General features: G+C 43.1%; 2 protein-coding genes across 17 annotated transcripts in view; one reads left to right on the top strand and one right to left on the bottom strand.

Moving 5' to 3' along the window:
- The window catches only part of ZC2HC1B (zinc finger, C2HC-type containing 1B), a 74,520-nt gene extending 70,352 nt beyond the window's left edge, over window positions 1-4,168 (top strand). Inside the window, exons 7-8 of the mRNA XM_011962030.1 lie at window positions 3,468-3,552; window positions 3,964-4,168. Of these exons, the coding sequence (XP_011817420.1) occupies window positions 3,468-3,538 (71 nt within the window). The 3' untranslated portion in view covers window positions 3,539-3,552; window positions 3,964-4,168. The remainder of the gene's footprint in view (window positions 1-3,467; window positions 3,553-3,963) is intronic.
- A 1,980-nt stretch (window positions 4,169-6,148) lies between these two features.
- The window catches only part of PLAGL1 (pleiomorphic adenoma gene-like 1), a 43,413-nt gene continuing 33,587 nt past the window's right edge, over window positions 6,149-15,974 (bottom strand). For 10 of the 16 annotated variants that reach the window (XM_011962020.1, XM_011962026.1, XM_011962029.1 and 7 more), the window contains one exon: window positions 6,149-8,502. In XM_011962020.1, coding sequence (XP_011817410.1) covers window positions 7,263-8,498 — 1,236 coding nt within the window. In that variant the 5' untranslated portion in view covers window positions 8,499-8,502 and the 3' untranslated portion in view covers window positions 6,149-7,262. Of the gene's footprint in view, window positions 8,503-14,156; window positions 14,632-15,974 lie in introns of all 16 variants that reach the window. The other 6 variants (XM_011962013.1, XM_011962016.1, XM_011962017.1 and 3 more) reach the window with 1 other exon arrangement.

Genomic DNA, 15,974 nt, shown 5'->3' with positions numbered 1-15,974 from the left:
TGTCAAGTCGTTTATGACCTTCTCTGCGTTAATTATTCTAGTTGTTCATTCATCCATTCTTTTTTCAAGATTTTTAGTTTCTTTGTGCTGGGTACGTAGTTCCTCCTTTAGCCCTGAGAAGTTTGATGGACTGAAGCCTTCTTCTCTCTTCTCGTCAAAGTCATTCTCTGATCAGCTTTGATCCGTTGCTGGCGATGAGCTGCGTTCCTTTGGAGGGGGAGATGCACTCTGATTTTTTGAATTTCCAGCTTTTCTGCCCTGCTTTTTCCCCATCTTTGTGGTTTTATCTGCCTTTTGTCTTTGATGCTGGTGACATACTGATGGGGTTTTGGCATGGGTGTCCGTTCTGTTTGTTAGTTTTCCTTCTAACAGTCAGGACCCTCAGCTGTAGGTCTGTTGGAGATTGCTTGAGGTCCACTCCAGACACTGTTTGCCTGGGTATCAGCAGCAGAGGCTGCAGAAGATAGAATATTGCTGAACAGCGAGTGCTGCTGTCTGATTCTTGCTCTGGAAGCTTCGTCTCAGGGGTGTACCCCGCCGTGTGAGGTGTGAGGTGCGAGGTGTCGGTCTGCACCTGGTGGGGGATGTCTCCCTGTTAGGCTACTCAGTGGTCAGGGACCCACTTGAGTGGGCAGTCTGTCCATTCTCAGATCTCAGCCTCCGTGCTGGGAGATCCACTGCTCTCTTCAAAGCTGTCAGACAGGGGTATTTACCTCTGCCAAGGTTTCTGCTGCTTTTTGTTTAGCTATTCCCTGTCCCCAGAGGAGGAGTCTACAGAAGTTCCTGGGTGGCATGCATGGGATTGGCAATAGTATCATGGTGGTAGACCAACCCACTGGCTCCTAGGCAGCATCCATAGAGTACTAGTGATGGCAGTAGCAAGCTGGGTGGCTCCATCCTTAGTCCCTTAGGAGGATTATGTGGATGCTGCTGATGCTGGTGGTGGTTGTGGGCAGGGTGGGTCAATCTCCAAGTCCATGGATGATATATGCAGGTGCCAGCAGGCTGAGCAGACTCACCTTCAGGAACCTGGTAGGAGGGGGTAGAAGCTGATCACAGGCAGAGTGAGTTGATCCCCAGGCCCCAACAATGCACAGAAGCACTGCTGGGCATGACACCAGATGGGTCAAGCCTGTCATCAGCCTCCAAATGGTGGGCGCAAGGCTGTGGTGGTCAGGGCTGCTCAATCCCCAGGCCCCCAGTCAATGTCTGTTGGTACCAGCAGGGTGGGTGGTCCTGTCCTCAGGTCCAGTGAGGTTTTGCATGGGTTTCTGTGGCAGGGGCAGGGCAGCTCATGAGAGGTTTTTTTTTTTTTTTTTCATTATGCAATGCCATTCCCATAAAAATAAAGGTCTTTAAAAATTGCTGTTGTTGATTTTTTTGCTATTGCTATTAATATATTCAGATTGAGAATCAGTAGTTTAGGCCACTTGCTGTCACTTTTTTTTTTTTTTTTTTGAGACAGGGTCTCTCTGTTGCCCAGGCTATAGTGCAGTGGCTCAATCATAGCTCACTACAGACTTGACTTCCTGGGTACAAGTGACCCTCTCACCTCAGCCTCCTGAGTATATGGAATGGCAGGCATGCATCACCGTATCCAGATAATTTTTTTATTTGTGCAGGTGAGGTATCACTATGTTTCCCAGACTGGTCTTGAACTCCTGGGCTCAAGCAATCCTCCTGCCTTGGCTTCCCAAAGTGTTGGCATTATGGATGTGAGCTAGGTCTTCTTTTTAAAATAATATCTTTTTACAGTATCATGTATTACAAATCTAGTTGTTGTCTTTCATCTAGATAGCAGTTAGCCTCCTAAAACTCTGACTTACATCCTTCAACTCTCTTGAGTAAAATAAGCATTTAGTACCTCCTACCTCCCACATATAAGTTTTAAAATTCTTACCAGAGGAGATGCATGCATGTACAAGTCAACAGCCTTATTGATCCCAGAGTCTTATGAGAAGACATAGCATGCACAGGAAAACTTCTAATACAAAAGAGCACCTGGTATTAAGTGAAGTTCTCATGCCAGTTAAGCAACTGGCGTATGAACTCATTTAATTCCCACAATAGCATGAGGAGGCCAATGTACTATTCATATCTCTATTTTACAGATGAGGAAAGCACAGAGAGGTTAAGCAACATGGACAAGCTACTTAATAGGAAGGGGCAGAGCTTTTTCCCAAAGCTTTGTATGCTTGGGAGAAATGGGTCCAAAAATACAAATATGAAGGCTATTGATACATATTTGGAAATTATTTTAGAGAAAGATATGGCTCTTCTTGCATTCCTAAAAGATTCTAATGTTCAGATGGGAAATGAGTGTATAGCCTAGTTAGCAAATATGTACTGGTGGCTGTTTTCTGGAGGCTTTTGTTATATGAGTGATAAATACACTGGAAGGTACTGCCAAGAAGCTGCTTCTCCAAGATCTTTGTACAGAGACTAATGTCATGATGAGCATGTAGTTCTGGGATCTAGACCTGCATTACTTTGCATATTTAGTAGTGGACTGCATTAGTACAGCTTTGCTGGTGTGGGCTCTACTTTACTTCTAGAGCCAGTGGAATTTTATCAAGTTAAGCATTTTACCTGCACTAGCATTCCATTCTTTACCTAATTTACTTGTGTAGCAAACCTGTTGAGCATTAAAGTGTCAGTTGTGGATTCTTTGGCAGAAGTAAAACCAGTTTATGTTTCAGTAAAACTAACACTGAAAGCTCTTTCTATTCCTATCCTTTGAGAGTTTGATCCACAATTTCCTTGTTATTGCTCCTTCATAAAACACTGAGTAGAAAGGAGGCTTCTTAGGACAGAGGGGACTTGTTCCTTTTTTATTTTTTAACAAAAGAGAACCTCTGAGAATCCTGTCCCCTATGATGTGGTCAAAACTAAGCCATGCTGTGGTGTGCCCATATCCATAAACTTGTGTATCTCCATACCTAACAGCGCTGCTGGGCTCAAGGGAAAAGAATACTGTTTGCGGAATGAATCCATTGTCACGTAGACAACCTCAAGCAGGGAAAGAAGCTTATGCTTCCATAAGGCTTAGCAAAGTCTTCTCATATGAGGGCTAGCAAAGAATTTGAAGATCCAAAATATCAGGGTCCATTTTGAAAGCTGGGGCAATAGTGGAGGGGATGTCAAAAGTCTTAGTGTATAAAAGATGGGTTACCTGAGGTACAGTCCAAAGCCCATGCATAAACAGAGGCTAGGGGAAGAGGAAAGAAGACACCTGAGGGAGCCCCTGTTTTCCTTATTTGGTTCAGGCCAGAGAGTGGGTATTTGTCTATAGCTACCCCACCCTTACTACCCTCCCCACAACACTCCCCCACCTCTCACCAAAAAAGAAAAAAAAAAAAAGGAAGAATAGAAACTTTTGAACCCATGTGGGGATTTCACAATCATGTCTTTTTTTCTTGGTAATGTTCTGCTTTGACATAATAACAAATCTGTTTGTGTTTGCAAAGGATTAGCTATGGACCCTGCTTCTGGAGCAAAACTCAGGCAAGGATTTAGTAAATCTTCTAAAAAAGATTAACTCCTAGAAGCCAGGTAAGAAAAAAAAAAAAATCACCTCTAATCCAGGTGTTCCTGGTCAGTTAATGACCTTTAAGAGAACGGATGCATAGTAGGCAAACTGAAGAGACGTTTGGACAAACTCCAAATTGGGTTAACAAAATGTATGCTCTTGAAACTGACTCTTCTGTTAAACATACAGTTCAAAGAGGATATTCAGTTTTTGATTTATGACTTAATAGGAAAGGGGAATGATCCTTCACTTTTGACCGGAAAGGTTATTGCCTTGTCCCTTTTTCTAAGTACTTACTCTCAAAAAGAATAGTTCCCTGAGAGTGTGAATTGTTTGTAAAACAATTAAAAGTCTAAAGAGGCCTATGTTATTTAGCATTCTCAATGTGGAAACAATGACGTTCTAAAGTAAATGCCTCTTCTTTCTGCTTTCAGACTGGCTCCCTGAAACCCATCAGCCTGGATGGCTGCGTACCCCAGAATGCCACCTAAGGGGAGGGAACGGTAGATGTGACGTCGGTTTATATACCCTCGATTATTCTTGAAGCATCACTTAGAACAAGTAAAACTATCTTCAAATGTTTATTTACTCCCTTTGAATTTTTCAAAACAAAAGCATGAAACACATCAACCTGTATAATGCATGATTCAAATTCACTTGATGTTTTTTAATTGGACATTTGATGGGTTTTTAAAGACAATGTTGCTTTGATATTAGAACCTTTTTAGTAGACTAGTAATTGGAGTACTAACATTATTTACTTACTAGGAAAATCTTTCTTTAACTAGCTTCATTTTATGTACTAGCTGTGAAATTTCAGTTTTGATATTGGCATCTAGTAAGTATTAAATTATAGCTATTATTCTTATTTTAAATGTTTATGTATATACTGTGTAGAAGTGTCTTACATATACCAGTCACACAGACCATATTTGGGGGGAAACACTGAAGTGGAGGAGAAAAGATTACCAAAATCTTCCATCCTGTGGGAAGAATGTTCTCAGTGGCCTCAAGGCATTTATTTATCACGGCCAAATCAGAAGCTATCTATTCATTTCATTAGCATTGATTTATACAGAGCTCTGTTGGGAGGTGACTCTCTCTTCTCTTTGCAGTGTTTTTTTTTTTTTGGAGACAGAATCTCAGTCTGTCACCCAGGCTGCAGTTGTGGGATCTTGGCTCAAGCAGTACCTTCCACCTCAGCCTCCCGGGCAGCTGGGACCACAGACTTGCGCCACCACAACCGGCTAATTTTTTATATTTTTTGTAGAGATGGGGTTTCGCTATTGGCCAAGCTAGCCTTGAATTCTTGAGCTCAAGCCATCTGCCTGCCTTGGCCTCCCAAAGTGCTCGGATTACTGGCATGAGCCACTGTGCCCAGCCTCTTTGCAATCTTAAGGGTCAATAGACCTCTTTTTGTAGAGTCAGTTGTACTTATACTTTTAAATCCAAGAACTTTTTCTTAACCTCGTAAAATTTTAATTAGGACAATTAAACCGTTTCTTTCTGTCCAAATGTAAGTAGGAGAATCCCAGCCTACCCCGGCTTGTAATGCAGAATATCTGAAATTCTTATGCTCTGTATTTTGGGGACCAAACTCCAAATGTTATATTCTGTGTTCAGGAAAATCAAGTATGTGTTGTGGAACTGACAGGAGACAGTAGAAAGCCATGTAAAAGTATCTATGGAAGCTTCTATAAATGGATGTCAGGAGGTTTTATCTGAGATGAGCTACTCCTTTTTCCCCTTCTGCTCTCGGAGATTGCTTTGCCTCTGAGAACAAACAGGGGATACGGGAACTGACTTAAACATCCCCAAGCAGTGGACTCCTACTAATGGAATAACTTACATCACTTTGTCTCATTTCCTCCCCGCGGGTTTCATTGTAGTTTAAAGACCCAGGTCTGTCTGGCAGCTGGGTCTCCCAGATTATGCTTCCTTCTCAGTTCGAACCCTGGGTAGCGGTTTGCCCCTTAAGTGGTCATCAGCATCATTGTTAAGGACTGTGAGTGGGTCAGGTTTTTCTCACATTTGACCAATAGGCTTCTTGGATAGACAGATGGATTCGTCTTCCCTTTCTCTACCTACCCCCACCCCATTTAGTGGTAAAATAAACAGAAATAGGCCTGTCAGATTGAAGGGGCATAATACTTTGAGGAAATCCCAATAAGAAATAAGTAAATTTCTAATTTGGCTAGAAATTAATGGTAAACACCATTGTAAAAGTGAATCATGGTAGCCCAGGTTAGACTAAACTCTGGTAGATAGTATTCTGATCTATATATTAGAAATAAATTATGTCACATTATAGACTGATTTAAAATATTGTACAGTATTTTTAGAAATAAGATCTTAGCACTGTGAATTTAACAGAAGCATATAAGCTTCTATCTTAAGTCATAATTATTTTACTCAATAAAAGTGAAGTTTCTAATAGATGCTCAGTAGAGCTCCAAACAGTAGTTCCTGTGGGGGAAGTAATGACCAGGAGGGGGCAGGAGGGGGCAGGAGGGGGCAGGAGGGAGCCAGGTGGAGCCAGAAGTGTTTTCTGTCTTGATCTGAGTGTATGTAGTTCATGTTGACACAGGTGGAGCGGTATGAAAAATTAATCAAGACAAATTGCAAGATTTGAAAAGTTTATTATATGTAAGATATATGTTTATGGAAAAGAAAGCCTCTAAAAACATAAGCCAATGGAGCTTTAAAAAAGGTTAGGTTTTACATCTTTAAAACTCATTAATAAGATACCAAATTCAAGAGATTATAGTTACATTGTAAAACATAATCCTCTTTGAATAAAAGCTAATAATGACAAACTGATGAATTACAAATGCACTTATTTACTGGTGATTAAAAACAATACTTAAGAACTTAAGCAGCTTGAGTAGTAGTTTAAGCTAGACAGAGCAAAGAAAATTCTTGTTTAATATATATATTTTTAATTCCAGTAATATTTTCTTAAATTCCTGTTAAAAATATAATCAATATTATAGTCAGCAAAATGCCTTTGACTGACGCCTGGATTATTTTACCACTTAACCTGGTTACACAGTGATTTTTTTTTCTGTCAGATGTAGCTGACAACCAGTTTAGTCTTTAAGATAAATGAAGTGATAACTCACATTGCAGCATCTTGTGGAAAATATTCAAACTACGTTTAAAATGCTTCTGTAAAATGGAGAACTCTATTGCTCCACAAGAAATTGTATATGTAAAACTACAGGTTGGCTATGGTAATAGTAACTAAACTACATCCAACCCTGAAGGTAGAAAAATCCCTGAAAAAAAATACACAGCCTAGTCATAATATATCATATAAAGGTTATTTTCTTATTTTTAAAATTCTCCCAATTTGGAGAGATCCAAACCTTTCCATAGTTCCCTTACTAGGCAGTGCCACATAAAGTTATTTAGTTAACATTATGATCATGGCTTACGATTAAATTCCATATGACAAACACTTATATATAGCAGCCGTCATTTTGGATGGTTATGACAATATTTGCAGTTTGATTACAGAACACGCGTTCATTAAATTTGGTACAAAGCATGAACACTCAGGACAGATTGGCACAATACATGCAGTTTGAGAATTCTCTTATCTCAAGCCAGTCATCACTGAATAAGCCATAGTCTCAGTTCCGTTTTCCAAATCTTTCTCATATTGTAACTGACATTTAAAATGCTTCTTAAAACATCTTCCAGAATACAAAAAATACACTTTAAAAATCATTTATCTGAATGCATGATGGAAATGAGGCAGGATGGCAGAGCCAGTGCCAGCTGAGAACACATGAGGGATGGGGGGCAGAGGGAGCTGGCCCAGGCTCACAGTGCCCATGGCAAGTGGGGGTTCTTGCTGCTGCTGCCCCAGACAGCTTAACCTGTGGGGCAGAGATTCCCCAGGCCCCAGGGCAAGAGTGCTATTCCCAAAGGTATTTTGGGTAGCAGGAGGAGGCAGCTGCCAGAAGCCCAACAGGGGGGACAGGTCCAGAGAGGCAGGTATTGTTAGGTTCACAGCATCTGCAGGCAGCTCCTTGGGCAGGTTTACTTTACCAGCATTTCCCTTAGCCAGATCAAAACCTGGGATGAGCTTTTGAGGTGACTGAGGCTCTTGCAGAGGCAAGTCCTCAAACAAACTGATATTGCAAAAACCTTTAGTATCCGCTTTGAGAGGCAGGCTTGCAAGTGGGGAGTATGAGGTAGAAATGGTGTTGTACTTGTGACTGGGAAGGGGTGGCGGAGGAGAGCTAGGGGATACCGAGGGGTGGAGGGAGGCCAGGGACTCTGGCAGCGGCTGCATAGGCTGGGCGGCTTGTTCTGGGGGACTGAGGGTGAGGCTATGGACCTCAGCTGGCAAGCTACTTGCAAGCCCGTTCTGGGCAGAAGCTCCTAAAGGGAAAGGAGGCAAGGCAGCAGCCTTCAGTTGGAATGAAGGCGAGATGGTGTGGAAGGTGCTCAGAAGGTCTCCGGTCTGCAAGCTCTCTTTCATCAGCTCCTGTGAGTGGGTCTTCTTGGTATGCCGGGTAAGGTGATCCTTGCGCCCAAATCTCTGGGCACAGAACTGGCACAGGAAGTCCTTGCATCCTGTGTGGACCACCAGGTGGCGTCGCACATCCTTCCGGGTGTAGAAGCATCTTTCACAGTGGTCGCACTGGTGCTTCTTTTCCTTGGTTCCGCTAGGGGGCTTCTCTTCCGCATGGGCTTTGAGGTGGTCCAGAAGCACCTCGGTGCTCCCTACCTCCAGGGCACAGACCCCACAGGTGAGGTCCCCACTGCTGGCCGCATGGAGGGCCAGGTGCCTCTTATAGCCCAGCATGGTATTGTACTTCTTCCCACACTCCTCACACCCAAAGGCCATTTTGTTGGGGTCGTGGGTCTGGAGGTGGTTTTTCAGGTGGTCTTTCCGGTTGAACGTCTTCTCACAGTGAGCACACTGGTGAGATTTCTGGGGAGAATGGGTAGCCATATGCCTAGGAGCAGAAGGAGAAATTTCACAATACAGAGTTGTTTTAAAGAGCTGAAGAAAGGTGTAGAAACAATATTATATCAAAATGTTAATAGTTTTCTCTGGGTCTTGGTATAATTTTCAAAATTCTTTCTTATATTTTCCAAATATATAAACTTTTGTAATTAAAAGAGCAAGCAATACTAAAGCCATAATACATTTTTCACACCTATAAAACATTTTATGAGATAGGATCTCACTCTTTTGCCCAGGCTAGAGTGCATTGGTCTGATCATGGCTCACTGCAGCCTCAACCTCCTGGGCTCAAGCAGTCTTCCCACCTTAGCCTCTCAAATAGCTGGAACTACAGGCACACACCACCAGGCCTGGCCAATTTTTAAAATTTTTCATTTCTTTTTTTTTTTTTTTGTAGAGACAAGGTCTCACTATGCCCATGCTGGTCTCAAACTCCTGGGCTCAAGTGATCCTCCCGCCTTGGCCTCCCAAAGTGTTGGGATTACAGACAAGAATCACCCTGCCTGGCCAGAATATTCTTTAAGAGAACATGTTTTTTTAAATGTTCTCTTAAAGATGTATACAGATTTCTAAACAAAGTATGCAAGTATTTAAAAATATGTGACCATGAAAAATATTTTTCAGGAAGGGGTTAAAGGGGTCTTTTGTACTCTGGAAATTCAAGTGACTCAATTTGCCTGCTACCCAGAACCACATAAAGCCCCAGTTTTAGGTTATCGCTCCTAGTTCCTATGTTTCTGTTGTTTGAGACAGAAAGTTCAGGCCATGGACAGGTAACTCTTAGGAGCCTCTTAAAAAGTCCATCCTTAACCTCAGAAAAGTGTCTAATAGGACTGTGAACATCAGCCCCCTGCCTGTGCTTTCAGCCTCAGCCTCTGCCCGCCGTGAGATCTCACCACTGTGTTGATTTCCTTCATTCAAAGCTTGCCTATCAGCTCTTATCTCTGATGCTGCTGCCTGTCTCCATTACTTCAGATTTTCCCTCTAAGACACCTTCGACTTACTTCTTAAAGGTCACTGGTAATTTAATTGGCAAAATTCAAAAAGACTTTCTTCTTTAAATATGAAGCTGCTACTCCTAATAAGAGTTGTAAGTCTGTCTTCAACAATGGCTCAGGGACAAGCCATAGTCCGTCTAGTCAATTTGGAATTTCAAAATAGCTATTTTGTATTTGTGAAGAAGAAATTGTTATGGAAAGCCATCACAATTCCATCTCTTTCACAGTTCCACTGAATTGCTAACATCTAAACTCAACATTGGCTTTTAAAAGCTCAGTGGATAAGGAAACCCTGAGTTTGTCATCCTTAAGCTTTAAAAGGGTTCTTTTTTTTTTTTTTTTGAGGCGGAGTCTCGCTCTGCCGCCCGGGCTGGAGTGCAGTGGCCGGATCTCAGCTCACTGCAAGCTCCGCCTCCCAGGTTCCCGCCATTCTCCTGCCTCAGCCTCCCGAGTAGCTGGGACTACAGGCGCCCGCCACGTCGCCCGGCTAGTTTTTTTGTATTTTTTAGTAGAGACGGGGTTTCACCGTGTTCGCCAGGATGGTCTCGATCTCCTGACCTCGTGATCCGCCCGTCTCGGCCTCCCAAAGTGCTGGGATTACAGGCGTGAGCCACCGCGCCCGGCCTAAAAGGGTTCTTTTTAATAACTAAAACGCAGAGCACTATATACGTTAGCATCTCCTATAAAACAATCCTTCATTACAACTTGTAGCTTCATATTCCTCAGGGCAGTTACCTCCTTTACGGGTTTTGTCATGAGAGGCTAAAGCTTGTCCTAACTGACAATTTAAGTGCAGTTGTACCCTGTGAGCTTTCACGTTAGATACAAAAGAATTTCTAGCAACTCATTCCGTAAAAGAGATAGGATCTCTTTAAGACAGTATGTTTAAGTCAAAAGTATACTTAATTACACCTTTCAGCCAACATCTGCCCTATACTGTTTATTCCTGCTCCTCTTGTGGAGTCAGGATTGGTGAGGGGTCTACAACAGCAGCTGTTGAGTGGAGGCCCCCACCTAGAGGCCGACTGGAAGCCAGTTCAAAAAATATAAAGCTAATCTGAATCAAACTGTCATTTTCTTAAAAATAAAGTACAACCTCATACTTCCCTCCTTTCATTAAAAATAAAAAATAAAAAAGCCTGCTGTGTGCACCCCTTCCCTTCCCTCCAGGATACCACGGCTGGTTTGCACATAAATGATAACACGGTGGGTACTGTAAGGCAGGGACAGGAACCAACACGATGGGCATCTGAGAAATCAGATTGTGCTGGTGTCTCCACGTTCTAGGTCTATCTAAATAAATGCACAGGTTGGAGAAAGGGTTTTTAGAGCATGTTAGAGGGCAAATAGCCATGTTGTTCTACAAGATATCTATATGTATACATATATCACAGGAATAAATATGAAGTGGGGCTGGCTTACACACTTGGTATTTAAACTTTTTTTTTTTTTTTTGGCCCAGTACTGGTGACCCACAGCTCTTGGGTCAGTTTGTACCTCTTTCTTTTCTTTCATTATAGAGGATTTTCATCTGATTTGATTTCATTTATCACCCATGGGTAGATCAATACCAGGTTAATGACTGCACCTGGTTACTTCCTACCCACTCTTTCCTGTCCTACACCTGTACTACCTGTAAGTGGGGTGCAAGCTGACACCCCAGTAGTACTTGAGCAAGACCACTGCCTTCCAAACTTCACTAGCTCCCACACTTCTGAATTGCTTGACTCTTTCCCTTGCCTGGCATCTACTTCTTTCCCTTTTAATTTATCCCTTACTTAACTTACTTATGCAACAATCCTGATCTAGAACATTCTCATCCTATAGCTGAAATTACGACTTGTTTCTTTCCCTCAGTTTTTCATCTTACCTTATAACCCATGTAAACAGCTTTAGCATGTCCTAGAGTCAGTACCCAATGCCACCATCTTTGGGTATCATCTGGATCATATCCGTGATCTTAGAATTATTTAGAGGTTGATTGCTCACATTAGGACTTCCAACCTTGCCAAATCATCTTTTCTTGCCTGTTGCTGTCTCTAACTGGTTTCATTATTTGCTGCACTGGGACCCACATTATGTTTTCTGGTTAATCAAGTCAGTTATTTTTTCCTTCAACCTCTGTTGCCCCATCATTTTTTGTTTGTTTGTTTGTTTGTTTTTTGAGATGGAGTCTCACCCTGTCATCAGGCCGGAAAGTGCAGTGGCTCGATGTCAGCTCACTGCAACCTCCCCCTCCCAGGTTTAAGTGGTCCTCCTGCCTCAGCCTCCCGAGTAGTCAGGACTACAGGCGTGCACCACCACGCCCAGCTAATTTTTTATATTTTTAGTAGAGACAGGGTTTCACCATGTTGACCAGGATGGTCTCTATCTGTTGACTTCATGATCCACCCACCTTGGTCTCCCAAAGTGCTGGGATTACACGTATCATCCTTTTTTTAAAAGCAAAACCAAAAGCATCCTGACATCTCACACTCTTCCAGTCCTTTATTATATCATTGCTTCAGGCAAGAGAGGCAAGACATGCTGGGGGCTGAGGTAGGGAAGGTGGTTCTTACATAAAGTACACTGACAGTTTCCCTTTTTGCCTCTCTTTACGCCCTTAACTGAACAAGCCATTTTCCTTGCTCAGAACAACTACCTTCTAAACATGACTTAAGACTTCTTTTTCAGTGCAGTTTACCAGAGTAAATTATTTCTCGGAACATGCGGGGTACTGATTCTACCTGTCATACCCAAATACACGTATACTCAAGTCCTGCTGTCCACCTTGTGGACCACGTGTGTATGAAAAGTCAGCCTTCAGTATACACAGGTTTCACACCCTGCAAATACTGTACTTTCAATCTGCATTTGGTTGAAAAATATTTGTGTATAAGCGGACCCGCACAGCTCAAACTCATGTTGTTCAAGGGTCAACTGTAATCCTAATAGTTCTACCCCACTAATTCTTCTTTTCTAAACATTAATCTCTTATATGTGTCTCAGTCTTTATCCACAGTTTTAGTGTCCTCACTGTGACTCAGCTACAGCCAGCGCTGCTCTCATGTTTGGATAAGGACCCTTACCCTACGCACACGCAAGAAGCTTCATGCAAAACAGGGAGCCTCTGCAACAAAATCATGCACATGATCGGCACTCAGTACTTCTGCTCGTGACAGCTAGAGGGGGGCCCATGTACAGAAGACATTTGAATTTTAAAATACGTCAGCATTTGCAGGCTAATTTTTAAAACCAACTTATTACGTTACATTATGTATAACAATGGTATTCTTAAGGGCCAGGAGCATAATTTCCGTCTTTTCAATTCTTTCAAGTGCCTTCCTCCAGGGTCACTCCAAGATTTCATAATGTGGTCTATGGTAGTACCAGTCAGATGGAAAGTCTCACTTGCTAAAGCCTGGCTCTCTCCAGGCGTTTGTATGTGAACAGTCAAAGTTGAAACTTCAAAGTTTATTTCATGAAATTAAGGGCAAATGGTGCATTTTCCTTAACCAAGTATCAAAAGCAGCGCATGTGAGTGGGCGCGGTATGTGTGTGGCTCTGAGTGCAGACACAACACACGCCATGCTCATTACCAGTCCCGGTACTGTGCAGCACAGCCACTGCATGTACACGGAGTCTTTCCTGTGATATTAAAAAGATCCTCGGGGGGTAGAAACTACATCAAATGTGTTCATATCCCTCATGGAAGTAGGTACCTAACAGGCATTCAATAAATAACTTAGATTAAATGTAATTTTTTTTAAGGACTCGTCTGTTAAAACAGTGCTTTTTATCCTTTGGTGTGTCATGGATGCCTTTAAAACTTTGATTAAATGCACATGCTCTTCATCTGCATCCCACCTGAACTCCACTTCCTAGGGCGGCTTTCCACCCAAGCTGAGAAACTGTGTTCTAAACACTTCAACTTGGAGATGTCTCCTCCTAGCTTCACTCTCAGGACCTGGACCAGCTCCCTCCATTTCATCCCTGGACTCTGAGAGCAGGTTTCAAATCAGCCTACCTGCCACTTCTTCAAATTATTTTCAGAGTCCTCTTTCTAGGATACTAAACAAATCATATTACTTCACTACTTACACACCTGAATGAGACAAACCCTCTCAGACAGAGGTAAGGCCTGCTATATGTGGTTTCCTTCCTGCCTGCACTATTAGCCTCATCTGCTCCTCCTCGGGTAGTACCCTCTGAACATGGGTGCTTTAAGGCCAAGACTTATGGCTTTCCCAGAACATCCTCTCTGCCTCCTCCTCTTTCATTGTGTCACAGCTTAAAGATTGTCCCCATCTGAGAAGCCTTCCCAGGTTTCATCAGGCAGTGAAGAACAACTTCTCCCACCTGTATAGCTCTGTCAAAGCAGTGAGGTTGCATTTTAATTGCATTGTCCTATTTCTCCAGCCATGGGGAGAGGCCTGGTATATTGTAGGTGCATAAGAAATCTCTGTTGAAAGAATGAACTGACGCTACATAACAAGACTGTCACATAAAACCACAGGAATCACTGGATGCAGATTTAAAGAATCCCTCAAAGGCTAAAATGCATCCGTATCCTGTGTTCCTTTCACCTTGCATCGTGTGGTCTGAGGGCTAGAAAAGCCATTTAAACATACTTCTAAAAGTGCATACCTTTGCTAAAGCCTCTCACCTCATCAATTTATATCTGGAAACAAAGGCTTTGCCACAGTCAGGCTGCACGCACTTGTACGGCCGCTCCCTGGAGTGGGAATAATTGTGAATCGTGAACTTCTCCAGGGTGAGGAACGTCTTGCCACATAATTGGCAGGGGAACGTGGCCATGGGCTTTGCTTCTCACACCTTCCTTTTCAGATGTGCTGACCAAATGCTGTGCCATTTAAGCACAAACAGAAGGATGGTGCTGGGCACATCAGCAGAGTCCCTGCAGCTGAACTCCAGACCACAGGAAAGGCAGCATCGTGGGCCTGGTTCTACCCAGACATGGGCCTCTCAGCTGTCACTAGCTTTGCTTCCTGCTTTCACACATCCCAGTTTACATGCAGTCTCAAGCTGGGGGGAGAAAGTCTGAGGCACAGGTGCGATTCAGGAGCAGAAAGGTAATCTGCATCACTATAGCTGGGGCATGTCCTGGGTCCCCGGATTGGCTGTGGAGAGAAGAGGAACAGTTTTCTTGCATTAGCCATTTGAAAACAACGCTTTTCCTCCCTGACCGCTTCAGAATCAACTACCCACAATCACCACGTCCCTTTAAATGGTGCTCATGGAACATAATTCTCCCTGCGAGAGGGCCGTCTGCATATAAATCTACACATCTGGCTTCTCAGAGTGTGAGGAGTCAAGCACTGATGGCCAGTGGAGCACACTTTTCCTCTGATAAGGACAGTTCTTTCCACAGATCCAGTATTGTCTATTTCAGGTCAGTGTGAAGCTCAGTTGACCAAAGAAGAAAACAACAACAACAACAAAATCCTCCCGCAGTGTGTTCAAGTGTTTTTACTGGTCCATAAACAAACATCACCCATGCTTATTCAAACCATGGGCTCTTCCTCCTCACTCATTGTTGGCATAACATTAGTTGCTTATCACACCTGTTTAAACTTCCAGAGGATAAGAAATAATTTGTATATACCTAAGTTAATTTGTTTGTAAGATTACTCTGCAGAAGGGCTGATATAAACAGAATGTGCATAAAGCTAGTCTAGTCTGTCTAGTTGCACTGATGTGGCGGCACAAAGCTGATAGCTCAGGAACCAGCTCAGGCCACATTCAGATTTGTAGGCACCATCCTCTAGTAAGTTCTACTAATCTCTTCCTCTTTTGTTTGTGGACCTTTCTTCATTCCCTGGCCCTACCCTGGAGGGCCCATCCAGCTACCTGCTGGTAGGCCACTTCCAGGAGGTGGGCCTACTGCCTCCTCAAACCCAACTTGTCTCACACCCAAATCATTATCACCCTTCTGACTCAGCCACAGTCACCAAAAACCATGTTCTTTTTCTACCAATTGGCCATCATTGGAGGAACCTAAAGCGTCTGAGGCTGCATCATGAACAATACTTCACTTACTAGGGTGGCTTTCCAGCCGAGCTGAGAGACTGTTCCAAAAACTTACACTTGGAGATGTCTCCTCCTAGCTGCACTCTCAGGACCGGGATTAGCCCCCTACGTTTCATCCCTGGACTCTGACAGCAGGTTTCAAATTGGCCTCAACCTGCCACTACCTGCCAGGGTAAGGCCGTGGATCACTACCACCCTGTGCTATTCTAGAGAGAGATTCTCAGGTGGGTAAATGCTCACCTTTCAAGTGCCCATACTTAAAAAAAGTAAGAGTACTGTATGCTTAGGTGAAGTACACTTAAGTAGCTTTTGTCCACAGGCCAGCATTTGCTGAACTTTGCCAGTAGGCAGAGCACTCATGGTAAGCTGACCAATTGCAGTGAGTCCTTAAAACCCTCCCTGCTCCTTGCAGTCATTTATTGCCATGTCTCTA

This window comes from Colobus angolensis, unplaced genomic scaffold (assembly GCF_000951035.1).
Source record: "Colobus angolensis palliatus isolate OR3802 unplaced genomic scaffold, Cang.pa_1.0 Scaffold58, whole genome shotgun sequence".
In the NCBI taxonomy this organism is placed as follows: domain Eukaryota; kingdom Metazoa; phylum Chordata; class Mammalia; order Primates; family Cercopithecidae; genus Colobus; species Colobus angolensis.
Note: the sequence above shows the minus strand (reverse complement) of the source record. Positions and strands in the feature narration are given on the sequence as shown.